The 27,119-nt window shown below is 37.2% G+C and overlaps 1 protein-coding gene across 1 annotated transcript in view; it reads right to left on the bottom strand.

The window, feature by feature from the left end:
- Positions 1-27,119, bottom strand: part of KATNIP (katanin interacting protein) — a 357,151-nt gene that overhangs the window by 287,511 nt on the left and 42,521 nt on the right. The window contains exons 6-7 of the mRNA XM_063430236.1: positions 14,771-14,899; positions 7,793-7,861 (exon numbers count right to left, since the gene is read on the bottom strand). Of these exons, the coding sequence (XP_063286306.1) occupies positions 7,793-7,861; positions 14,771-14,899 (198 nt within the window). The remainder of the gene's footprint in view (positions 1-7,792; positions 7,862-14,770; positions 14,900-27,119) is intronic.

The following is a 27,119-nucleotide window of genomic DNA, read 5'->3' as shown; positions in this document are numbered from 1 at the left end:
CCATGAAGAGATTTCATGCATTTCACTGGCACACTCGATATATATATATATATACGCCAGAACATTATACCGATCTTACAATTGTGTTTGTTTATCGGTATCCTAGCAACACCATGTCATCACACACGCATCACGTGACCGTGGTGTTTTCACTTCCTATTTCACTTCCGGGTGTGCACAAAGGGATTCAGGGGTTTCTTCACAATTGGTGAGTACATTTTCCTCATATATATATATATATATATATATTACAAAAAAAAAAAAAAAACTTTTGTAGCTAGGTACATTGACCTTGAGAAAGAGCCGAACGGGTCAAAACGTCGGCTATTTTTTAATGCTATACCTATTGGAATAAACTACCCCTTTTTTCATCTACCAAGTCCTTGGAGTACATCTCTTTATTTCGGTTTATAGATATATATATTGTGGCAGGATGGCCAGGCTCTTCACAATAAACTTCAAATGCAACAGTCAGGATAAAATAGTACTACAGTTCATTGTCACTTTCCACAATTTATACAAGGTTGTGCTCTCCCACAAAATAAAACAAAAATAAAATAAATCCTACTCCAACTTGGAGACTTACTAAACAACAGTGTTACTAACTATCCAGCTGGCCAGCTAATCTGGTTCCCAGTTTTGGACAAAATGAAATACAGCACTTTTAGCAGGTTTCACACAGTACCTTTTTCTCAGAGTCTCAGGCTTAACTACCTCCTCTCTCCCAGCTGTTAGACTCCCTGATGTCTTCAGAGGCTAACCTTTTAAAACCCTAGAGCTGGTTAACCCCTTAAGGACTGGACTGTTTTTGCGATGTTGTACATTTGCGACCAGGCCTCTTTTTACACTTTTGTGGTGTCTGTGTTTAGCTGTAATTTTCCGCTCTCTCATTTACTGTTCCTATACAAATTGTATATTGTTTTTTTCAGGACAAAAAAGGCTTTCTTTACATACCATTATTTATATAATCTCATGTAATTTAATTTAAAAAAACAAACAAATATGATGAAAAATTAAAAAAATACATGTTTTTTTTTTACTTTTACTTGAAAAATCTTTTACTCATCTACAAAAGCGAATAAAAAAAAATGCTAAATAGATTAAAAATATTGTCCTGAGTTTTAAAATACCCAGTGTTTACATGCTTTTTTGCAAGTTATAGGTACAAGTAGGATATTGCGATTTCAAAACATATATTCTTTCAAATTTATCAATAGTGACATTGTAACACTATTATCTGCCAAAAGTCTCTGAATAACACCCCACATGTACATATTTTTTTTAAAGTAGACAAACCAGGGTATTCAATATAGGGTATGTCCAGTCTTTTTTAGTAGCCACCTAGTCGCAAACACTGGCCAAAGTTAGCGTTCATATTTGTTTTCTGTGTGAAAAAACAAAAAAAACTAAATTGAACGCTAATTTTGGCCAGTGTTTGTGACTAAGTGGCTACTAAAAAAGACTGGACATACCCCATTTGCAATACCTTTTGTGGTCTTCTTTTGCAAATGGTATGCCATCATGGGGGTAATTCTCATTCCTGGGCTATCATACGCTCTCAAAGGCAACATAACCAACCTGGCCATTTTCAGTGTAAATATATTTGACCCATATATTTGACCCTGTAACTTTCAAAAACGCTATAAAATCTGTACATGGGGGGTACTGTTATACTCGGGAGACTTTCTTGAACACAAATATTAGTGTTTCAAAACAGGAAAACATATCACAACAATTATATCATCAGTAAAAGTGCTGTTTGTGTGTGAAAAATGCGAAACAAAGTCACTTTCACTGACAATATCATCGCTGTGATAGGTTTTTCTGTTTTGAATCACTAATATTTGTGTTCAGTGAAGTCTCCCGAGTAAAACGGTACCCCCCATGTACAGGTTTTAGGGTGTCATAGAAAGTTACAGGGTAAAATACAGTGCTAGCAAATTAAATTCTCTGGAATTTCGGCCTGGGTTGGCAGGCAGGTCCCTCAAATTGCAATTAATAAAATTACTTAATTATGTAAAAATATTACATAAATATGCACGTAGAATTTAAATATATATGCATATTTATATATTTGAAGTCTACGTGTATATTTATATAATTATTTATGTAATTTTGTATATGGACATATGTATATTTTGTATTATATTTATTTATTTATATATACATAGATATATATACAATTTCATTCTAAGTGTATTTTGATATAAATATATATATATTTTAATATCAAAATACAGTTAGAATAAAATTGCATATAGATATGTAATTTTTTTAATTTTTATTATTTTTATTTTTTTTATTTAATTTAATTTACTTATTATTTGTATTTTATAATAATATATATATATATACACACACACACTATATATATATATATATATATATAGTTATTATATATACACGTGTGTAATTTAATTAAGTGTTCTTGCATAGCAAGACCACTTAATGTTATCTCACATATATATTATTATTATTATTCTTATTATAGCCAAATTTGCCACCCTAACTCCTCCCACAGTTTTTACACTACATAGACAAAAATTCACCAAAACGTGCAGATTGTTCCCGATCGCGTTGCTATTACTTTGTGGAACGTTTCGCTGAATGGTTCTCGGAATATTGTCGTTCTTGTGGCAAAATTGGTCCCATAGGAATGAATGGCAAAGCTAGAGTGGGAGCTGGCAAAAGCTGAAAAATCAGGACATGATTTCTAAACTGCCACTACTCCCTCATTTTCAAGCCCACCTACACAAATCTTATATCGCAGTCCATTGACATTCATTGAAACGCCACTCTGCAAAGCTCACATTTGAAGGGCAATTTCTAAACTGCGACTGTGCCTTCCTTGTTAATATCTCAGAGACATACTATACATCAAAATGTAGGTCTGGGTCTTGTGATTCTCACAATATAAAGCTCTTCACTGTAGGATTTATAGTTTTTAAAATACGACCGTTTGAAGATGGCAACCACAAAAATACTCTGACCTGTGCAAGGCTGCAGCAGCAAGTGATGTCATAGACAGGGCCATTTGCACCTGCTAATGTTTTTATAACTGTATGTTTTAATGTAACTGTGCAACAATGTTGCAATTAAATGTGCTATATAAATAAATAATAACAGTTACTCCGCCCACTCCAGTTGTATACTACTGGTGGAGGCAAGAACACTTCACAATTTCCCCAGAAATTGTAGCTTTTCTAGTTCTTATTATTCTTATTATAGCCAAATTTGCCACCCTAACTCCTCCCACAGTTTTTACACTACATAGACAAAAATATACCAAAACGTGCAGATTGTTCCCGATCGGATTGCTATTACTTTGTGGAACGTTTCGCCGAATGGTTCACGGAATATCGTCGTTCTTGTGGCGAAATTTGTCCCATAGGAATGAATGGCAAAGCTAGAGTGGGAGCTGGCAAAAGCTGAAAAATCAGGACATGATTTCTAAACTGCCACCACTCCCTCATTTTCAGGCCCACCTACACAAATCTTATATCAAAACGTTCAGCTATCCCTGCTGCCACTAGAAATGTCCACGGCTAAGCCATAGTCCTGATAGTTTTCACAATATGACCATTTGTTTGCAACTCACGCCTTCCATTGACATTCATTGAAACTCCACTCTGCAAAGCTCACATTTGAAGGGCAATTTCTAAACTGTGACTGTGCCTTCATTGTTAATATCTCAGAGACATACTATACATCAAATTGTAGGTCTGGGTCTTGTGATTCTCACAATATAAAGCTCTTCACTGTAGGATTTATAGTTTTTAAAATACGACCGTTTGAAGATGGCAACCGCCAAAATACTCTGACCTGTGCAAGGCTGCAGCAGCAAGTGATGTCATAGACAAAGCGTTTTACACCTGCTAATTTTTTATAACTGTATGTTGTAATGTAACTGTGAAGCACTTTGGGCAACAACATTGCAATTAAATGTGCTATATAAATAAATACTAACAGTTACTCCGCCCACTCCAGTTGTAGACTACTGATGGAGGCAAGAACACCACACAATTTCCCCAGAAATTGTAGCTTTTCTAGTTATTATTATTCTTATTATAGCCAAATTTGCCACCCTAACTCCTCCCACAGTTTTTACTCTACATAGACAAAAATATACCAAAACGTGCAGATTGTTCCCGATCGGATTGCTATTACTTTGTGGAACGTTTTGGCGAATGGTTCTCGGAATATCGTCATTCTTGTGGCGAAATTTGTCCTATAGGAATGAATGGCAAAGCTAGAGTGGGAACTGGCAAAAGCTGAAAAATCAGGACATGATTTCTAAATTGCCACCACTCGCTCATTTTCAGGCCCACCTACACAAATCTTATATCAAAACGTTCAGCTATCCCTGCTGCCACTAGAAATGTCCACGGCTAAGCCATAGTCCTGATAGTTTTCACAATATGACCATTTGTTTGCAACTCACGCCTTCCATTGACATTCATTGAAACTCCACTCTGCAAAGCTCACATTTGAAGGGCAATTTCTAAACTGCGACTGTGCCTTCATTGTTAATATCTCAGAGACATACTATACATCATAATGTAGGTCTGGGTCTTGTGATTCTCACAATATAAAGCTCTTCACTGTAGGATTTATAGTTTTTAAAATACGACCGTTTGAAGATGGCAACCGCCAAAATACTCTGACCTGTGCCAGGCTGCAGCAGCAAGTGATGTCATAGACAGGGCCTTTTACACCTGCTAATGTTTTTATAACTGTATGTTTTAATGTAACTGTGAAGCACTTTGGGCAACAACATTGCAATTAAATGTGCTATATAAATGCTAACAGTTACTCCGCCCACTCCAGTTGTAGACTACTGGTGGAGGCAAGAACACTTCACACAATTTCCCCAGAAATTGTAGCTTTTCTAGTTATAAGTGTATTTTTATATTAATATATGTACATATTAATATAAAAATACACTTAGCATGACATTATATATATGATATATAGACGTATATTATATAGGTATAATATATGTCTATATATCATATATATATATATATATATATATATATATATATATATATATATATATATATATATATATATATATATATACACACACACACATATATAATTGTTATTTTTTTTATTAACTTTAACTTTAATTTTTTTTTGATTTTACACTAGCAGGGAGACTGCCTGTCAGCACAGACAGTCCCCCTGCAGGCAGACACATGGACACCTATTGTGACCATGTGGTCGCCCTGTTGGGCGATCACATGGCCACAGGGGTCCTAATCCGCCATGGGGAGACTGTCTGGGCTGCAGGCAGTCTCCCCACACCGGGACCAACACCGATCGCCGCCGGGGGAACGACGGCGATCAGGTAAGTACATCTGACCGTTAGGACGGTTCAGGACCGTCATCGGTCGGCAACGCAAAAATGCCGATGACGGTCCTGAACCGTCCTCGGTCGTTAAGGGGTTAATTACATTCACCTGGTTGATAACATACAAGGGGTGACTCCCCCCCCCAATTAACCCCATCATGCTGGGAATAGAGAGCGCTCCAATCTATTACTAACATAGAAAGCCTCTCTGACCTTGCCACGATATATACACACACATATATATACACACACACACATATTCTTTTTAACTACTTTGTTTTTATCTCCCTAGTGGAGTATCTTTTATAAGTCCTCTTGGACCATCTGTTCCATATCCATCCACATTTAAAGGGGGTTTCTTGCCACGCCATATTTTGGCAAGTAGGTGCACAAACTTGGAGCCATTATTTTATGGGCTCCAAAACCAGGTGAGCAACTTTCATTTTCCACTATTAAGTTGTGAACCCATATTCAACCATCTGCACTATCTTTGTTGCATTTTGTGTTTCCTACATGTATATACACCGCACTAGAGCCTGTGAAGGGAACAAACAAGAAGGTTACTGTTGCTACATTAAAGGCACAGCAAGTGAAAAGTTCAGAGCCATAACGTTGACAAGGCTCCCGACTTGTGAGCTTTCATTTGTTTACTTTCCACTGCATACCCAATAATGTATCAACAATATTGTACCATTATGTATTTCTTTGTATTTTGTCTTTCCAGTTATATATGAGAAATGTCCCATGCTATATGGGTAAGCCTGTTGAGCTTTTCTAGCACTGCACTATACTCTGTTGCGTGTCTCAAGGGTAATCTCACCTAAACCTGGTTTTCACACATTGAGTGTTCCTTTTCTCACTACTGTTTTTCTGGGTAAAGAGGAGAACCCAAAGAGTGCTATAGCTGCTAATAGATATATATATATATATTTTTTGTGTCTTTTGTTTACATATTAAGCACCATGATATCACACAAACAATTTTTTATATATATATATATATATATATATATATATACACATACACACACACACACACACACACACACACACACAATCCATGTCTTCCCCCTCTGCAATCTCTCCTCAGTTTGTGCACGTTCCTACTATTTCTGCAATCACTCTGGAGCATGGTTTAACAGGATGTGCTGCATAGTTCCATCTCTGTACTCTCCCATGCTGTTCCAATGTTTTTTGTTTGTGGGGACAAAGAGAAGGGACAATAACTCCACCTCATATCCTTGCAGGATATGCAGCATCAGCACCAACTGTCAGGATTACAGTATGATCCAGCACATAGAATTGAGTAACAGAGGACTGATAGGTAATGTATACCGGTCCTTAGAATGGCAGGACTAACGTACCAAAGAATAGTCAGGAACAGTCAAGGTCAAGGGACACAGAAAGAGACCGCAATAAGGAAAAGTCAGGGGTCAGGGATGCCAGAAAACAGGGAAGTCAAAATCCATGCCAAAGTCAAATAACCAGAAAAAACAGAACCAATAACGCATTATCGGACAACCACAAGAGAAACCACGACAGGGCACTGAGCAAGAGGAGAACTGGGCCTAAATACCCCTGCTGTGGATGCATTGCACCTGGGAGGTTTATAAAGCCGCCCCCTGCATGCTGGAGCCTGTGGGTAGCACGTGGCGTCAAGTGTGGAGGTATTGGAGCGGCTTTTGCATCAAGTTTTGGAGCCATTCTGAAAATTTTTGTAGTGGTTTTGGGACTTTTTGGTGTATTTCTCAAGCTATGGAAAGGTAGGGAGCTGAGCTTTGTCGTTTGCATGCCTTTTATTGTGTGTTCTGCATTGTGGGTTGGTTTCCATGTCAGCTCATTTTGACTTTTTTTCTGACCTCCAGAACGGATTCATTGGTTTTCAATGCATTCCTATGTGAAACCGTGTTTTGGTTTACAAATGTTTCACAATAAGAAACGTACCGGAGAACGCATAACATTCGTAAACAGAGGTCCCACTGTATAGGATTACATTTTAAGTGTATTTTGAGATATGTGTGTATATATCTCAAAGTACACTTATAATGAAATTACATATATGCATTATATATGTAGAATATATTATAAAATAGTAATTATAGTGTTCCTTTAATTATTTTATAATATTTATTTGTAACTTTTATTCTTTTTTTTTTACTTTTCGGAGTCAGGGGGACTGCTTGACTGTTCAGACAGTCCCCCTGCTGGCAGCTCCATAAACTCCAATTGCATGGTAATCACATGGCCCTGGAGTGCCGGAGAGGCTGGAGCTGCTGCAGGGGGACTGCTGTGGTCTCAGGCAGTACCCCCTGTCCAGGTGAGCACAGGGCTCCAATTTGCTGCGGACGTACCAGGTACGTTCAAGGTCGTTAACAACCGTTTTTTGTCGGACATACCTGGTACGACCACGGTCGGGAAGGGGTTAAGCAAGAATTACCTTCACATCATTCCCATCCAAAACCAGTCTCTTCTTGACGTCTGACATCTCACTAGAATCTGTGGAAATCTAAACAAAAAGTTAGATTTTTCATTATTCATAAGTACAGGTTGTGAAATTCTGAAATAGCAATAGATTCTGCAAGAGCAAGTCTACCAATAATGCAAGCCCAAATTAAAATGTCCTATTATTCAATAGATTTCAAAATGACAGTTTTCCGTCCGTACAAATAGTTTTGTCAGAAAATACATACATTTATACTTTTTTTTTTAATTTATATTTTATTGGAGTTTTATATACAATAAAACACTTTTCCAATATATGATTCTTAATATCACGACACTGTTGTGCCTTCTTGTATGGGTTATGACATTCAATGTGTCTCATAGATCATAATGTTTAACAAACATATATACATCATGACATTTTAGTAAAACTTATATAACTTGGTATGGTGGGACAGACCTCTGTGCATTATGTATTCTGGTGTTGGTCGTGTGTGAGTTAAGTGCAGACTATGGGCCCTATGTGTAGGACTGATTGTGCTGCAATGCTATGTGTCGTTGTAAGGTAGGTAAGGTGAGCAAACTCCCCTATATCGGAGCTAGGCGTTTTATCTCCCCTCTCCTGCGTTGGGTATGTTCTCCTGGTGTCGGTTTTTGCAGTCTTTGGGCAGAGACTCTAGGAGTGCCCTGATCGCTTGTTCCCGTTAGCTGTGTGGTCTTCTGCGGTGGCCTTGACTGGTGCAGGCTCTGAAGGAAGGCTTCTGGGTCACCTGTTGAATCCAGCGTGGTCACCCCATTGTCTCCTGGGACCTCTAATGTTCCGTCCATCCCCCATCGGTATTTAATTTTTGCATCTCGCAGGCGTTTTGCAGTTGGGGCCAGCTTCCTTTTCTCTGTCAGTCTGCGTATATCGTAATCGAGCTGCCCTCAAAGTTGATGTTGCCAGTGTCTCTGGAGTATGCCATAATTGCAGACCTTGCTGCCACATCAGATGTTACTGCTATGAGGTCTCGGGGTGCTTCCGTGGGAGCTGATGCCGATTTGCGTATCCTGAACGCTGACACCAGCAGCTGGTTGTTCTCCCCTCTCTTTAGGCCCATGGCTGGTATCATTCGTTGCAGGAAGGGTAGTAGCTCTGGTCCCCCAATATGCTCAGGAACCCCTCTGACTCGGACATTGCGGCGCCTGTGCCTGGACTCCTGCACGGTCACCATTCGGGTAAGTTTCTGGATCTGGGTGGTCATTTTCTCCAGCTGATCGTGGGTGGCCTGTGTACGAGTATCTTGTGCCGCCTCCCTTGACTCTAGATCAGTTACTCTGGTTGTGAGCTTACCCAGATCCGCTTGGGCTCCTCTGAGGTCTGCTTTCCACACCTTCCTGAAGTCCTGCAGGAGGTTTCTGGTATCTCCCCGTGTCGCCGGTAGTGAATCCCCCTCTGCCTCTAATTCCAAGTGCATGCTGCTTCCCGATGTGGAGGCCTGTTCCTCCTGCTCGTCCTTAGATTCCATTGAGGCCTCTTCCTCGCTCTGAACCTCCGGCGCCATCTTAGCTGACGTGAGCAGAGTCGGCCTCTCAAACGAGAGCCTAATGTCTGGCAGTTTTTTTTTTTTTGTTTTTTCGCCCCATGGTCGTCTCTGGGTGTGGGGCCGTGGGGTGACAAAGTTTGGGAGCGGGATTGTTGATGTAAGTTCACTTTTTTGAGCCGTTTTTGCGGAGCTCCTCTCTTAGACGTCTGTTCAGTTGCTTGGTTGGCCACGCCCCATAAATTTATACTTTAAGAGTGGCAACAGGACTTTGGTGGTTTTTATTTGGCATTCTTAGGGGATAACCCCTTAACGACGAGTGACGGACGAGGTCCGTCACTCAGGGGAAACCCTTAACGACGAGTGACGGACTTAGTCTGTCACGCGTTAAAATTAACCCCAGATCGCCGCAATCGCAGCGATTGCGGGGTTAATGGTGCTCCGGTCTGCCTCTGTATTCAAGGCAGACCGGGAGCACCGGATCGGGCTGTCCCAGCACATGTGCCCGCTCTGACAGCATGTCAGCGCGAGCACATGTGCTCCAATCACTCACCTTCCGCCTCCCTGCACTTCCGGGTTCAGTGTGAAGTGCAGGGAGACGGATCAGTGCTGATCTGCTTCCCTGTGTAAAAAAATAAAAATAAAGTTTATTTAAAATCCCACCCCCCTTTACCCATTTTAATAAAAAAAATAACCCCTTCCCTGCCAATTGATCACTGACTACAGTGATCAATTGGCAGGGATTGCATTTTACTATGATTTGATTTTTCTTTTTTTTTTTTTTAACCCCTGAGGGTTAATTCTTTTTTTTTTTTAAAACCCTCAAGGGTTAAATTTATTTTATTAATTAATTTAAGTATTTTAAAATTATATATTTAGCTAGCTGCGGAGCGTGGAAGTTAGTGGGGAATTGGGTGTTAGGCTAACTAGGGGTTAACGTTAAAAAAAGTTTTAAAATAAGCTTTAAAAAGTTAAAAATTAAGTTAAAAAAAAGTTTTAATAACATTTAAGTAAAAAAAAAAAAAAATAAAAAAATAAAAAAAAAACTTTACCCAGTCCAAATAAAAATTAACCCCTTCCCTGCCAGTCGATCACTGCCTACAGTGATCAAAACACAGATCACAGTATTATACTGTGGTCTATTTTTTTTTTAACCCCGACGATTAACTTTTATTTATTTTTTAATCCTCAGGGGTTCAATTTATTTAATTAACTAATTTAAATATTGTATAATTAAATATTTTTTCTAGCTTCGGTGGGTGGGAGTTATGGAAAAATGGGGATTTTACGGTTAGTGCTGCTTACTGCTAGTTAGGGGTTAACAGTAAAAAAAAAAAAGCTTAGAAAAATGTTAAATCTGTAAAAAAAAAGTTTTAAGAAAGTTTAGGAAAGTTTAAAAAAAAATAATAAGCAAAACAAAAAGTTTAACCCCTTAAGGACACATGACATGTGTGACATGTCATGATTCCCTTTTATTCCAGAAGATTGGTCCTTAAGGGGTTAAAAAACAGTTTTAAAAAGTTAAAAAATACATTTAAAAACGCTCATTACCACTACGCCTAGAACAAACTAGAGAAAAAATGATCCCATGCTAAAGTTCAAAATATGCCTTTTGAATTACCCCAGGGTGTATTCTTTAATAAATAGTATGTGTTTGTGGGGAAGTTTCAATAACCAACCATCTAAACTACTCCAAATTGGAACATGGGCACAGTGTAAAACTTCAAAGTTAGAAAAAAACTGAATGGCTGTGTCTCAAATGTGCCCCTTCAACATCCACATATACCTGGCAAAGGTACATACGGGGGTATTGCTGTACTCAGACCACAAAGCTGAGCAACATATGAAGTATTATACAGTCATAGCACACATAAGGTTTGCAAAATATACTGTGCAAACTCACTTTGTGTGTCAAAAAGGCAGAAACAACGCTTATTACCACTACACCTGGTACAAGCTAGCAGAAAAATGATCCCACGCTAAGGTTCAAAATATGCCTTTTGAAATACCCTGGGATGTCTTCTTTAAGAAATGGTATGGCTTTATGGGTTATTTGGATCATATAGCCTGGTAAAATACTCTAAAATGGGACATGGACACAGCGTAAAAATTTAAAGTTTGAAAAAAAACTGGAATGGCTGTGTCCCAAATGTGCCCCTCCGATGTCCACATATACCTGGCAAAGGTACATACGGGGATATTTTTGTACTCAGCCGACATAGCTGAGCAACATATGAAGTATTATAGAGTGGTGGTACACATAAGGTTTGCAAAATATACTGTGCAAACTCATTTTGTGTGTCAAAAAGGCAGAAAAAACGCTTATTACCACTACACCTGGTACAAGCTAGCGGAAAAAGTATCCCACGCTAAGGTTCAAAATATGCCTTTTGAAATACCCTGGGGTGTCTACTTTAATGGTAGGCCTTTGTGGGGTAGTTTGAATTTAAAACCTGCAAAGATGCCTGGAAATTGCACATAGGCCCAGCGTCAAAATTCAAAGTTCTGTAAAAATTGATATGGCTTGGTCTCCTATATGGCACTGTAGCTTCACAAAATAGTGCCAAAGACATTCATTGGGGATGTCTTTTTACTCAGAAGACTTATCTGAGCATAATTTGGGGGTTTTGAACTTAGTGGCACATATGAAATATACAAAATGCCCAGCAAAAATGCAATCTGTATGTAAAAAAATGCCCAAAATTATGTTTTACCACATACTTTGGCATATATTGGTGAAAAACTGTGGGGATGTTAAGGCACAATATGCACCTTATGAGATACCCTGGAGTGTCTACTTTTACAAATGGCCTTTGTGGTTTTTTTTTTTTTTTTTTGAACAGTCAAACTACTATAATACCCCAAATGGAAGCATAGGCTCATTAAATCAGTTTCTCAAAATTTGACTGTGAATACTGAAAAGGACAGGTCTCCTATATGGCACTGTAGCTTCACAAAATAGTGCCAAAGACATACAATGGGGGTGTCATTTTACTCAGCAGATGTAACTGAACACAAAATAAAACTTTGTACAGGAATAGCACACACCAACTTTACAAAATACACATGAGAAGTTCTTTGTTATAAGTTTGTGTGCCAAAACCCCCAAAAAACACAATTTTACTCCAATATTTAGCAGAGGTTGGCGGTAAAATGGCTACGTAGAAAGTGTCAAAACAACCTTAGGTAAATAGCCTGTGGTGTCTACTTTATATAAGTATATACTTTTGTGTGGCAATTATGTTTTCTTTCATGGCTATTAAGCTTACAAGACAAACATACCAAATTCTAAAATCGCTCCACATTAAAAGTTTATTTTACTCCTTGTGCTTTGTGACCTGTAACTACCAAAAAAAACTGAAAATCCCAGACACATTATATATTCTGTAAATCAGAACAACTAAATGAATGTATTTTTAATTACTTTCCTTAACCTGCACTAATTGTGCACACATTATTATTGCAAAAACTGTAAAAAAAAAAAAAATGTTTCATTTTTTTTGCATTTTTCTGTATTTTTTAATAATAAATAAGCATGTATATATATATATATATATATATATATATATATATATATATATATATATATTACATCAAAAGCCCTTTCTGTCCTTTAAAAAAAGAAAAAAAACGGTATATAATATGTGTTGGTGCAATAAATTAGTAAAATGCAAATTGCAGTTGAACACAAACAGTAAAAAATGCCGTTGTCATTAAGTGAAAGACAAGCTTCCAAAGCTATGTCCTTAAGGGGTTAAATCTGCTGCACTACAATATGGATTCAGTTTCAAAACACTGACTTTAGTTTAAAAAATCCAGAATAGAAGTAGTTTTAAAATGTTTAGGCTTTATTAAAGTATTTAAAATGCAAATAAGGTGGATGAAAGCAAAACCATTTTTTTTTTTTCATGCAAGCTGTGTGCGTCACAAGCAAACCGAAACAAGTGATTTAACTCGTAAAACTCACAAACTGCTTCTTTAACCCTTAAGGACACATGACATGTGTGACATGTCAAGATTCCCTTTTATTCCAGAAGTTTGGTCCTTAAGGGGTTAAGCTAAAGTTGTTTTAGTGACTACAGTATCCTTTTAAAAGGCTAGTGCTATAGTGATCCACAGTACATTATAGACCGCTGTTGTGGATTTTTCAAAATGTATTAACCCAAGTGCATAAAGTTTAAACATTGTCACTTTTTCATAATTTAACAAGGAAAAGTGACAGAAACACAAAATGCAATTGGTACATTTGTTAACAGTAAAATAGGAGTGGTTATCAATGGTTTCAGTTTTTTGACAAGTCAATGAGTCCTGTGAGATTAATCACAGTGCACAGAGTACAGCGCACAGAAAATGTGGAGTCAGTGAGAGATTGTTAGAAGTAAGCTAATGTGGATGGAACCTCTAATTAATCGAATTAAAGCTCTGAATATGTGTGTGAACTAAATATGACATTTAGTATCTGGTACGCTATTGCACAAATGACAAAAACCTGCTCAAGATGTTTCAGTATAAATATACCACGTAATACTAAAAGAGATAAAATGATATTTCAGCACTTGGAATGTGAACAAGATGGTTTTAGTATAAACAGCATCTTTCATAGAATGGGCTATTCACTTCATAGTTAGTATCATTAGAATACATCTCTCCTATCAATGCTTCAAAGTGGGAAACAATAACACATATATATATATATATATATATATATATATATATATATATATATATATATATATATATATATCGGCGTATAACACGCACCTCATTTTAAGAAGGAAATTACAGGAAATTTCCCCCCTCCCATAGTGTTCCCCCACCTTTCCATGGTATCCCCCCCCCCTTTCCATAGTATTCTCCACCCCCTCCCATAGTGTTCCCCCCTCATCCCATAGTGTTCCCCCCCTCATCCCATAGTGTCCCCCCCTTAGTGATCCCCCCCCTTCCCATAGTATTCTCCACCCCCTTCCCATAGTATTCTCCACCCCCTTCCCATAGTGTCCCCCCTCCCCTTGTCCCATAGTGCACGTCCATAATAACTTACCGGTCTTGAAGCGTGGGCCGGCTTCACAGCGTGCACCGCGGTACAGGAACTTCAATTTCAGGTTCCGGCTTCCGGTGGGACTGAAAGGAAGTGTGCACAAGTGTGCACACTTCCTTTCAGTCCCGCCGGAAACCGTAACCTGAAATTGAAGTTCCAGTACCGCGGTGCGCGCTGAACACCGGCCCACGCTTCAAGACAGGTAAGTAAATATGGGATATCGGTGTATAGCACGCACCCATCCATTTTCCCCCTATTTTCAGGGAGAAAAAGTGCGTGTTATACGCCGATAAATACGGTATATATATATATATATATATATATATATATTTTAATGTAAAAATAGTTAATTTGTTATAAAAAAAAAAAAACAATAACACAAGTAAGCACATAATTTTAAAACAATTATTACCTTTTGTATTTCTGAAGTGTAGTCTGAGCTCATATCAACACCAGAAACAATTTCAAAATCTTCTGAATATTTCAAGTTTGGACTGATATAAACTTGCAATCCATCTTCACCTTTAATTTTTACAGAACTCTGAAAAAGTCAGAAATGTTGAACAGGATTTTAAATGTCTTTACATGATACAGCCTAAACCATAACAGATAATTTGCTATGCTACTTCTTAAAGAACATACAAGTTGTGTTAAAAATTAGGGATCGTACAATATTGATTTTTTAGAGCCGATAACGATACCGATAATCTGTTAACTAATCTGTGAACCAGGCCGATAGCGGATAACTTGCCGATATTCTGTGCATTTACCATTTTGAAAAATAAAATAAACTAATTCTAAAGGTAAATTCACAAAATATACATGCCACATGTAGTGGATGAAGTGTATTTAGACAGGGGAGCTGTGTGTGTAGTGGATGCAGTGAGTGTTTGTGTATTGTGTGTATATATAGTGAATTCAGTGAGTGTTTATGTAGTGTGTATGTATATATATATATATATATATATATATATATATATATATATATATATATTGAATGTAGTGGGTGTTTGTGTAGTGTGTATATATATATATATAGTGAATGCAGACTGTGTGTGTAGTGTGTATATAATGCAGTGTGTGGTGTGTATATAATGCAGTGTGTGGTGTGTATGTTTGTATACAATGCAGTGTGTGTGTGTGTGTTTGTGTGTAGTGTGTATACAATGCAGTGTGTGTGTGTTTGTGTGTAGTGTGTATACAATGCAGTGTGTGTGTGTTTGTGTGTAGTGTGTATATAATGCAGTGTGTGTAGTGTGTGTTTGTGTAGTGCGTGGTGTATATAATGCAGTGTGTGGTGTGTAGTGAGTATAATTCAGTGTGTGCATATAATGCAGTGTGTGTGTTTGTGCAGTGTGTATATAATGCAGTGTGTGTGTGTGTGTGTGTGTGTATATGTAATGCAGTGTGTGTGTATATAATGCAACATGTGTGTATGTAATACTGTGAACTTGTAGGCCGATAGCGGATAACTTGCCAATATTCTGTACATTTACCATTTTGAAAAAAAAATAAAATAAACTAATTCTAAAGGTAAATGCACAAAATATACATGCCACATGTAGTGGATGACGTGTATTTAGACAGGGGAGCTGTGCGTGTAGTGGATTCAGTGAGTGTTTGTGTGTGTGTGTATATATATATATATATATATATATATATATATATATAGTGAATGCAGTGGGTGTTTGTGTAGTGTGTGTATATAGTGAATGCAGACTGTGTGTGTAGTGTGTATATAACGCAGTGTGTATATAATGCAGTGTGTGTAGTGTGTATATAATGCAGTGTGTGTGTTGTGTGTGTATATAATGCAGTGTGTGTGTTGTGTGTGTATATAATGCAGTGTGTGTGTTGTGTGTGTATATAATGCAGTGTGTGTGGCGTGTATATAATGCAATGTGTGTGGTGTGTAGTGAGTATAATTCAGTGTGTGCATATAATGCAGTGTGTGTGTTTGTGTAGTGTGTATATAATGCAACGTGTGTGTAGTGTGCGTGTGTATGTAATGCAGTGTGTGTAAAATGGGGGGGGGGGCATTTTTTATATTTAAATGTTTTTTGTTGTTTTGTTTAGTCCCCCCTCCCTGCTTATTACCAGGGAGGGGGGATGTAGTAATCCCTGGTGGTCTGGTGGCTTGTTAAGTCCTGGGGGGCTGGCAGCAAGCTATTTCTTACAGCTTCTCCAGCTCCCCAGTGTAAATCTTAGTGCCGCGCGGAGCGTTGCCATGGTAACCCGTGGCAACGCTCTGTGGCCGCAGGACTCGCACTGGGGAGCTGGAGGAACTGCAAGAAAGGTAATAAACAGCTTCCTACCGCCCCCCCAGGACCGCCGGGCAGTCCTAGGAGGTATTATCGGCAATATCTGTATCTATATTGGCCGATACCGATATTGCTGAAAATACCAAATAGCGGCCGATTATAATCGGTAAAACCGATAATCGGTCGATCCCTATTAAAAATCCTAAAATGCTAATTACATATTACGGCTACACATTTCAAGTACCAGGTTTAATTTCATAGCAATTATATTTGCAGTTATTGATCATTCAGCAAATTTGAAGGATCACTCCCTGCCTCAGACACACCAAGTAGATGTAAGGGGACACTTTGGGCACCAATACAACTTTAATGCATTTTATAGATTTTGGCCTCATTATATTCTGTATTTTTTGCATGCAGACAGACACATATTTGTACAATATTTCAACATTCTTACATCATTCCCTGGGGTCCAGTGCAGATTTTCTATCTGCTCCTCACGCACAGTTTAGTGATGCCGTAATAGGACATCACATTCAAGCACCACTACAGACGGCATGCGCGAGGGAGGAGTGAGGAGCAGGAAGACTGAGCTCCCCCGCTGCCGCAAGCATCCTGCTTTCTCCCTAGCCTGGTACATTTTTGCAGAACAGGCACCTGCAATGTGGAGAAAGCAGGTGCCTACACTGCTTTAACACCAAGCATGTACTTGCAGCTCGCTGAGCCGCAAATATATCCATTGTGGGCTGCGAGTTTGACATGCTTACTCTACAGAATTTATTTTCAGCACTTTCAGAGTGTAATGGTGTTATGGAGACAGGCTCAGGCATCAGGTGTAGTGGTGTTATGGAGACAGGCTCAGGCACTGAGGGTAGTGGTGTAATGGAGACAAGCTCAAGCACCGAGTGTAGTGGTGTTGTTGAGGCAGGCTCCTGCACAGAGTGAAGTGGTGTTGTGGATACAGGCTCAGGCACCGAATGCAGAGGTATTATGGAGACAGGCTTGGAGACTATGGTGGGGGCCAATAGAGAGAACTTGTTGTTGGGGGGATTCTATCATAAGAGGTGTGGAGCTGGACAATACTAGTCTTGTGAGATGTCTTTACGGTGCTACTGCTCACAGAGACAGGAGACATATTTGTAATATTGTTAAGTGAGCAAAGCAGGAAGGGGAATTGGATGTACTTGCCCATCTAAGGACAAATGACTTGGCTTGCAATGAGTTTTTGAGAGGTAAAGAACGTTTTTTGTGTTATTGCCAATGATATATGGCAGGTTGCTTCCACATTGTCATTCTCTGAAGTACTGCCTGTGCACAACACTCAGAACGACAGGCAGATGAGTATTAGGGACTTTAACTTGTGGCTTGGTGAAGGATGTCAGGAGCAAGGATTTGGCTTCATTTCTTATGGTAACTTTTTTTTTTTCTTCATTTAAATAATCAATCTTAAAATAGAAATTAAGATATAAATTGTAGATGGAGCCTTTGGTATGATATGGTATGCAATAGTTATTGAATAAGACAGATGGCATGCTTATAAGCTAGAGTTGAAACTTTACACTGAGACTGCACAGGATATTTAAATACAAAATAAGAAATAAGACATAATATGTTGGCAAAAGCTTTAATTGGTAATGGAGAGATGATGTACATGTCTTTAAATTTCTAGTTTAGGGAACACACACTGAAAAAGATCTAACAAAACAAAACAATTTGTAATTGTATATATTTGATAGATGTGAATAAGTATGTACTGCTCTTCCTCGTTTTCAATAACTAACTAGTCAGAAATTGGAATTAAAATGTCTGAATTTTATAACCAGTTGACAAAATTCTAACAGGTAACAACTCCCTCTCCCCCTTTCCTATTCAGACAGAGCGAGTAGTTAAATAAATAAAGAGACTTCGTAAGTCTCTATCTTATCTTCTCTGCGGGTTGGGTTGTCTTCCCCCATAGGGTACATAAGAAAGTACCCAGACCTTGGATCACATCCGGTTATCCAAGAGAATGTTGAGTATTTTTTGGGTAATGACTGAGATAAATGTTATTGTATGTTTAAAGTAAAGTGGTTTAATATACAAAACGATATATGATTAGATTAATTTCCATAAATGTGCAAGGCTTAAACTCTCACGTTAAAAGAGGCTTTCTATATGATGTAATGACCATAGAGAATGTTAAAGTGGGATTTATTCAGGAGACTCATTGGTTAGCAAGTAACAAATGTTTATGGCACTATAAAAAATTTCCAATAATTTATAATGCATCCCAACAAAAGAAAAAAAAAAAGCGGAGTATCTATTATTTTTTCTAAGGACACAGTATTTGAGTGTCAATATCAAAATGCAGATTTGTTATGTAGATTTATAATCTTGGTTGGCCTGTTAAATGGGGTAATGTATACACTTGTAAATGTATACTTACCTAATAAACACCCGGTCAGGTTATTAACTAGGATCTTGAGATTAATTGAACAGGTGAAAGAAGGGAAAGTAGTAGTAGCAGGGGATTTCAACTGTATACTTGACCCCATTATGGATAAACAACTGGGTGTAAATCAAAAAAAATACCAAAATTTAGCAAAGCAGGCTAAAGAAATGAACAAATTAGTGAATAAATTTGATTTAATTGATTGCTGGAGATTGTTGCATCCCAATGAGAAAAACTATACTCACAGAACTGTCCCCCATGGTTCAGCGGCAAGAATTGATTTGATTCTTGGAAATATAATTTTTTCTAAATTTCTAATCTCAGTTAATATAAAAGAGAACATGTGGTCTGACCATGATTTAATATTAGTGGACGTTGCAGAAGGAATAAAAAAAAATTCCACCATTATGGAGACTAGACGATAGCCTCTTAGAAGTAAAGACAAATATCGATCATATGACCAATTTGATTGATTTATTTTTTAAAGAAAATTCAACAGACGAGATCACTAAAGAATGCCTTTGGTGTACATTTAAAACAGTGATAAGAGGGTATTGGATTAAGTTGGCATGTCAACAAAAAACAAAAAGAGAGGTTAAATTATCAGACCTGTATATCAAATATTATAATTTATCAACTTTAAATAAAAGTAATTTTTCAAGAGAAAGATTAGAAAAGATTAAGATCTGCAAAACAAATATAAATAAGTTAATTGAGGCTAGAATTCAACGGAATAAAAAAAAAAAAAATTGAAAGTAAATTTGTATTACAAAAACAACAAAGTAGACTCTATGTTAACAAATAGACTAAAAAAAACTAAATTTGGAACGAAAAATTTATAAGATAATAGTAGGAGGTGAGAATATTACGAAACCTGAAGATATAGCCGAGACATTTAGGAAGTTCTATGGCAAACTATATAATTTAAACTTAAATCCTCCAATAACAGCCATGGAAATATATTTATCAAAGATACAAATGCCGAAAATCTCAATTGATCAGAAAAATTATTTAAATAAGCCATTTACTACAGAAGAAATAGAACAGGCAATTAAGAATTTAGCAAAACAAAAAGCTCTGGGTCCTGACAGATATACTAATCTATTTTATAAAAACGTTAAACTTCAAATTATTCCAGTGTTAACAAATACATTTAATGAAATATCAAAAGTAGGCCATGCTTCAATAGATTTTTTAAGAGCACATATTAGTCCGATATTAAAACCGGGCAAATCCCCGACATAATTATCAAATTATCACCCAATATCATTAATAAATGCTGATGTTAAACTTTATTCAGCAATTTTGGCAAATAGACTCCAAGCAGTGTTCCAGAAATTATACACAAGGACCAGATAGGTTTTGTAGCAGGGAGACAATCCAATAACAACACTAGAAGAATGATAGAGATAATGGACTGGGCCCAAACAACTGGGGTGCCCCTGCTGACCCGGTCGATTGATGCCGAAAAGGCTTTCGACAGGGTCAGCTGGGATTTTCTAAAACAAACCATGTTAAAAATGGATTTTGAAGGTTGGTTTACGGGGGCAGTGAAGGCTCTGTACTCAGAGCCGTCAGCTAGAATCGTAGGCAGAGACTCAAGATCTGAATGGTTCAAAATTCTTAACGGCACGAGAAAGGGCTGTCCACTCTCTCCGCTTTTATACATTATTTCAGTGGAACTCTTGGCATGCATAATTAGACAAAGTATCGGTATACAAGGGATTTCTATCCCAAATGAACAACTTAAAATCTGTCTATATGCAGATGACGTTATATTGACTATTACAGAACCAGAACACTCGCTACCATTGTTATTACAGGAGATAGCATTATATGGCGAGGTCTCCAACTTCAAAATGAATATTAATAAAACACTTAACTACAAACCTTAACTACAAACATAGGGAAATCACAGTTACAAACGTTAAGACAAAATTATTCATTCAACTGGGCAATTACACAGCTTCCATATTTAGGCATTTTGTTAACATCTGATGTTGCTCGCTTAATGAAAATTATTTTTTTAAATCAACTAAAAGAAATTAATAGATTGCTTAGGGAATGGAGGTTTCATGAAATATCATGGTGGGGCAGAATTAACACAATTAGGGTTTATATAGTCCCAAAATTGATCTATCTGTTTCGCATGATCCCTCTTAAGATCCCATTACACTGGTTAAATTTAATACAGAAAGGTTTTACAGACGTTATATGGAGGGGCAAGAAACCCAGAATCAACTCAATAACTTTAGCGAATAAAGCCTATCGGGGAGGTCTGGGATACCCATTAATAACAAATACTTATCAAGCAATTATGATGTCACATGCCTTAAATATACAAGCTGCAGATTGTAAAGAACAAGCATGGTATGAATTAGAACTATATAGAGAGGAACTGCCTAACCTAGAAACATTACTCTGGGCAAATATTGGTAAAAGGGTTAGCATACCAGAATTTAAAACCAAGATTATTTCACATACAATAAATGAATGGTATACTATTAATAAAAAAAAAAAAAAAAAAAAAAAAAAAATGGGAATAGTTGATTTAATCCCAGATACTATATCTCTGAAAATGGTGGAAAATATTATGGATGATATAAGTTTGGAAAACTGGTACGATAGCTCTGATATCTGTATTAAAGATATATATGACAATGATCATTTAGAACACGGGTAGTGTTCACTCTAAGGACAAGACTAGCCTTACCCCCTAGAGAAATTTTTAATTACTTGCATATTAAGAGATTTCCTAAGGATGCATCTTATAAAATATAATGCAGATAAAAGAACATCCCCATTGCTTAAATATATTGGAAAACTTTATTAAAGACAGCTATATATAGATGGTATATGGTTCCAAGGAGATTAAACAAGATATGTCAAACTAATCCTCCTAATTGTTGGAGATGTTTTAACTTAGATGGCTCCATGATACACATATGGTGGAGCTGCCCTAGAATCCAACCAATATGGGACCTTACATATAAAATAATAGCTGAGATAAGTAATATTCACCTAAACTTTTCACCAGAAACAGCTTTATTACATATTTACAAAAACAAGCTAGATAAAAAAAAAGAAATACTAGTTATACATTGTTTTATGGCTACAAAGCTCCTGATTGCAAGATTATTGAAAATAAAACAGATATTCTAAATATGCACCATTTAAAGGGCCAAATTCTGAATCAATTAGAGATGGAAAAAGGAATAATCTGGCATAATGCTAATAAAAAAAAACCTCAATAAGATAGATATATAATACCCTTATAGTAGATATAAACCACATAGAAAGCTGAAAGAGGAAAAAAAAAAGATTAATAATTTGAAGATCAAGAGATAACCAATTTTATGTTTCAATGTATGTTGAAGTTTGTGTGAATGTGGATTAATCATAGATAAGATGAACAATGTATGCAAAACATGAATGTCTATACCGTTGATGTAAAGAGAAAAAGTGTCAAGTTAAAACAAAATAAATGCAATTGTATAGATATAAGAATATATATAAAAAAAAAAAAGAAAGAAAAAGAAAAGAGGAAAAAAACTAAAAGAGAAAAAAAAATATATGTCTTTCTATGACTATGGTATGAATATTTTTTATGTTTGATTCTTAACAGAACCATTGTTTTACTGTATGTATATTTGTACAAAGTGTCTCAAAATGTAATGAAGAGAAATGCAAAAAAAAGAAATAAACTGAACAAAAAATATAGTTTGCATCTTTCTCAAATGGGAACAAATGTTTTCAGTGAGCAGTTCAGAGGTTTTGAATGTATTTAAAATAAGAGAGTGGGGTAGGGTGCGGGCAATAGGGTGATAAAACATCAATCCAATTGCCCACCAAAACAAGTACAGAAGGTGTCTGTACCAAGTGTTAAAAAAATAATAAGCTTAGAGTCATGTCAACAAATGCTCACAGTTTAGGGAATAAAATTCATGAACTTGTGGCAATAATGGCAACGGACAATGTAGATTTAGTTGCTGTTACTGAGACATGGTGAAATTAGAAAAATGACTGGGACCTAGCAATACCAGGGTACTCTTTATATTGAAGAGGCAGGGAAGGCAAGAAAGGGGAGGGGTGGCCCTGTATGTAAAGCATAGCATAACATCTAGCCTAATAAAAGTTAGTGAGGCGAACATAGAGTCTGTTTGGGTTACGTTAGAATTTGGTAATCACACAGTAACTCGTGTAGGTGTGATTTATAGGACAAATAGAAGAGTTAGATAGACTTCTAGTTGAGGAAATAGAAAAAGTGATAATGAAGGGGGGAGTTCATCATGGGTGACTTTAATCTTCCTGATGTGAACTGGAAAACCGAAATAGCTGCTTGTGCCAGAAGCACACATATTCTAAACTCCCTACTAGAATTGTCTCTTAAACAAGTTGTTGAGGAGCCAACTCGTAAAGAGGCCATACTAGATTTAGTGTTAACAAATGGAGATTTGGCATCAGATATTACTGTAGGTGAAAGTTTAGGATCCAGTGATCATCAGTAAGTGTGGTTTAATATAAGAACAGTGACTGAGTCACACCACACAAAAACAAAAGTTTTAGACTTTAGAAAAACAGACTTTTCTAAAATTAGAATATGTGTAAAGGAGTCATTATCAGACTGGAACTATTTAAACGGAGTCCAAGAAAAATTGGATTATTTAAAAGTTGCACTGCTGAAGGCAAAAGAAAATTGTATTAGGCTTGTCAGTAAAAGCAAACAAATCAAGAAACCACTGTGGTACTCCGCAGACGTGGCCAAAATAGTAAAAAACTAAAAGTTAGCATTAAGTAATTATAAAAAAAAAAAATAATAATAAAAAAAAAAAAACAGTGGGATAGATAGACAGATCTGTAAGATTAGGCAGAAAGAGGCTAAGCAAGTTATAAGAGCTTCCAACTCACCTACATAAGAGAAAATAGCACAGCCAATAAAGAAAACAAACAAACATTTTTAGATACATAAATGAGAAAAGGAAAACAAAAACAGAATTAGAATTTAAAAAAAAAAGAAAAAAAAGGTAGGTATGTAAAAGAGGATACATGTCTAGCTGACTGCCTCAAAGAATATTTTTGTTCAATATTTACAGATGAAAATGAAGGAAAAAAGACAAATGAGTCATTTGGTACATGTGAGTTTACAGAGGAAGAGGTTCTATTTCAACTGTCAAAAAGTAAAGACAAATAAGTCAATGGGACCGGATGGAATACATCCAAAGCTATTAAAAGAGCTGAGTGGTGTACTAGCAAAACCATTAACAAATTTATTTAACCAATCATTGTTAACAGGAGTATTCCCAGAAGACTGGAAGTTAGCGAATGTTGTGCCCATTCACAAGAAAGGTAGTAGGGAGGAGTCGGGCAACTATAGGGCAGTAAGCATTACTTCAGTAGTGGGGAAAGTAATGGAAACCATGTTAAAGGATAGGATTGTTAAAAATCTAAAATCACATGGATTTCAAGATCAGATACAACATGTGTTTATTTCAGGGAGATCCAGGGCAAGTGCAAAGAATTTTGGGTACATAGGCGAAGATGCATTTTTCCGCCCCCACCCCAAAAAAAAAAAAACATCTTCACCTGTGCCTCTAAACCTCCCTTTTGTGTTTCTTATCCCGTCTTTAAATATCTGTGTGTCTCCTCTCTCTCCTATTTGTATGACTCTTACATCCTCCCACATTTTGTGTGTCTTACTCCTCCCAGACCCTATGTGTGACTCCTTTTCTCCCAGCCCCTTTGTGTCTTTTACTCTTCCCAGCTCCTTTGTGCGTGTCTCTTTCCTTCTCAAGCCCCGCTGTGTGTTTTTCACATCCAGCCCCTCTCCCCGTTCCTTAATGGTCCCCTCCCTTCTCTGACCCTTACTGTTCCTATCCCCTCTCTCCTCTGTTCCCTGTCGCTTAGTGTTCCTCTCCCCTCACCCCTCCCTCTTTTTCCTGTACCTCAGGGTATCTCTCCCCTCCTCTCCCTGTCCCTTGGTGCGCCACCCACCCAAATAGTGGTCCCCTCCCCTTCCTGGTGTGCCTCCTACCTTTCTTGTAGCGTGGGTGAGCGGAGCGAATCCCGGTACAGTGAGCTTTTCCTGTCAGTCCTGCCAGGAACAGGAAACAGAAGTTCCTGTACCACGGTACACTCCGCTTGGCCACGCTACAGTCAGGGGTGTATAAACACTGACAGTCACACACACTCAATGACAAACACAGACATTTCTGACACACTTATTCATTGACACTCACACAAACACTGACAGACACACAAATACTGACAGACTCATTGACAAACACACACACACACACGCCCACACAGACACACACACAAACTCACAGACACACATACTCACATGCACACACACACACTGAGACACACTCACGCACACACTGACAGACACACATACTCACACACACACACACACACATACTCACACACAAACTCACATGCACACACACACATACTCACACACAAACTCACATGCACACACACACTGACAGACACAAACTCACAGACACACACACACTGACAGACACACAAACTCATAGACACACACTGACAGACACACACAGTAATAAATAATAATTATTATTATTATATTATTAAATAATGTAAATTTAATAAAAAATTCCCACCCAGCCTCCCTACCTGGAGAGCTGGCGTGGGTCTCTCATTGGTGGTCCACAAAAAAGACAAAGACCAAACAAAGTTGACCGTCCTATCCTATTCTTTCAGCTCTATCCTCAAATTAAATAGAATTAGGTTAGATTTCCATCCCTTCAAAAATTGCCACTTAATTGTTACAGAGTATGCACTTCCATTATTTGTTCTCTAGGACCTTTATCCAATCATCCCAAATCTCGTATTGTCTAATATTGATACTTAGATTGGAGGCTATCCTCCTTTCCATTTTACACTGATTGATAATAGCTGCCTTAATGTGTGGCCATGAGTCAATCGTGAGTCAATGCTCTTCCAGTTTTTTGCAATAGCCATTTTAAAGGCCATCAGTGCCTGAATCAGCAAGTCCCTCTTATCTTAGATAATTGCGGTAAATTTAGATGTAGAAGCAGGTTGTCTGGAGTCCACAGATAAGTTATATCTAGTATTTTATTTATATGGCCCATAAATTGGGCCCAAGCCTCCTTAATTGGTAAACAATCCCACCATATATGTAGTTCATTAGCTTCCTCTTTTCCGCATCTCCAGCATTTAGGTGACCCTGTCTTTGCAAATTTCTGGATTTTATTAGGGGTTATATACCATCTGTTAAGTATTTTAAAATGAGCTTCCCTAATATTTAGACAGTGTGTCCTAGAGTAGACTGATTGTAAAGCCCTATACCAATCCTTTATATCAAATGTTATTGACAGATCTCTTTCCCATTTACTTTTGGCTATAGGATACACAGATCTTTTTATACCTTTTATAATCTCAACGCATCTAGTTAATATTTTAGTATCTTTCACTGAGTCTATCAGAACATTTAATTTGGAGACTGAGAAGGCACTCATATTACTCCCAAGGGCGCTATACAGGAAACTCTTAATTCCAATATAATTAAATGTTTGTATATGCCAGATATCAAAAATTCTGCATATCTCGGCAAAAGGCATAATCTTCCCATCTACTAAAAGATCAGCTAATTTTTTTATGCCGAGTCTGGACTATTCGGACGTATCCATATTATCCAGCCAAATATCTAGATTTTTAAAAGTTAAAGCAGATAATACTTTGTTTTTCAATTCTAAAAGATGTTTAAGGTGGAGCCAGAACTTTAGGAGCGGTCTGGTTATCAAATTATCCGTCGAACAGCATATATTTATTTTTCATTCTGCTATAATTTCTTGTTTCCCACATTAATCTCACATTATTATATGGGTCAGTAATATCAGCACCTTCTATTATAAACCAATTGTGTGGACAGCCAAACTGTTTAATTAAAGGAAGAGTATGCATCAACTGTGCTGCTTGGTAGTATAAAAATATATTTGTAAAGCCAATCCCTCCTTCCTTATACTTCAAGTATAAAAAGATCCTGGCTTATTCTAGGTTTCTTGCCGGACCAGATATAGTCCCTG

The sequence above is a fragment of the Pelobates fuscus genome, chromosome 8 (genome assembly GCF_036172605.1).
Source record: "Pelobates fuscus isolate aPelFus1 chromosome 8, aPelFus1.pri, whole genome shotgun sequence".
Classification (NCBI taxonomy): Eukaryota; Metazoa; Chordata; class Amphibia; order Anura; family Pelobatidae; genus Pelobates; species Pelobates fuscus.
Note: the sequence above shows the minus strand (reverse complement) of the source record. Positions and strands in the feature narration are given on the sequence as shown.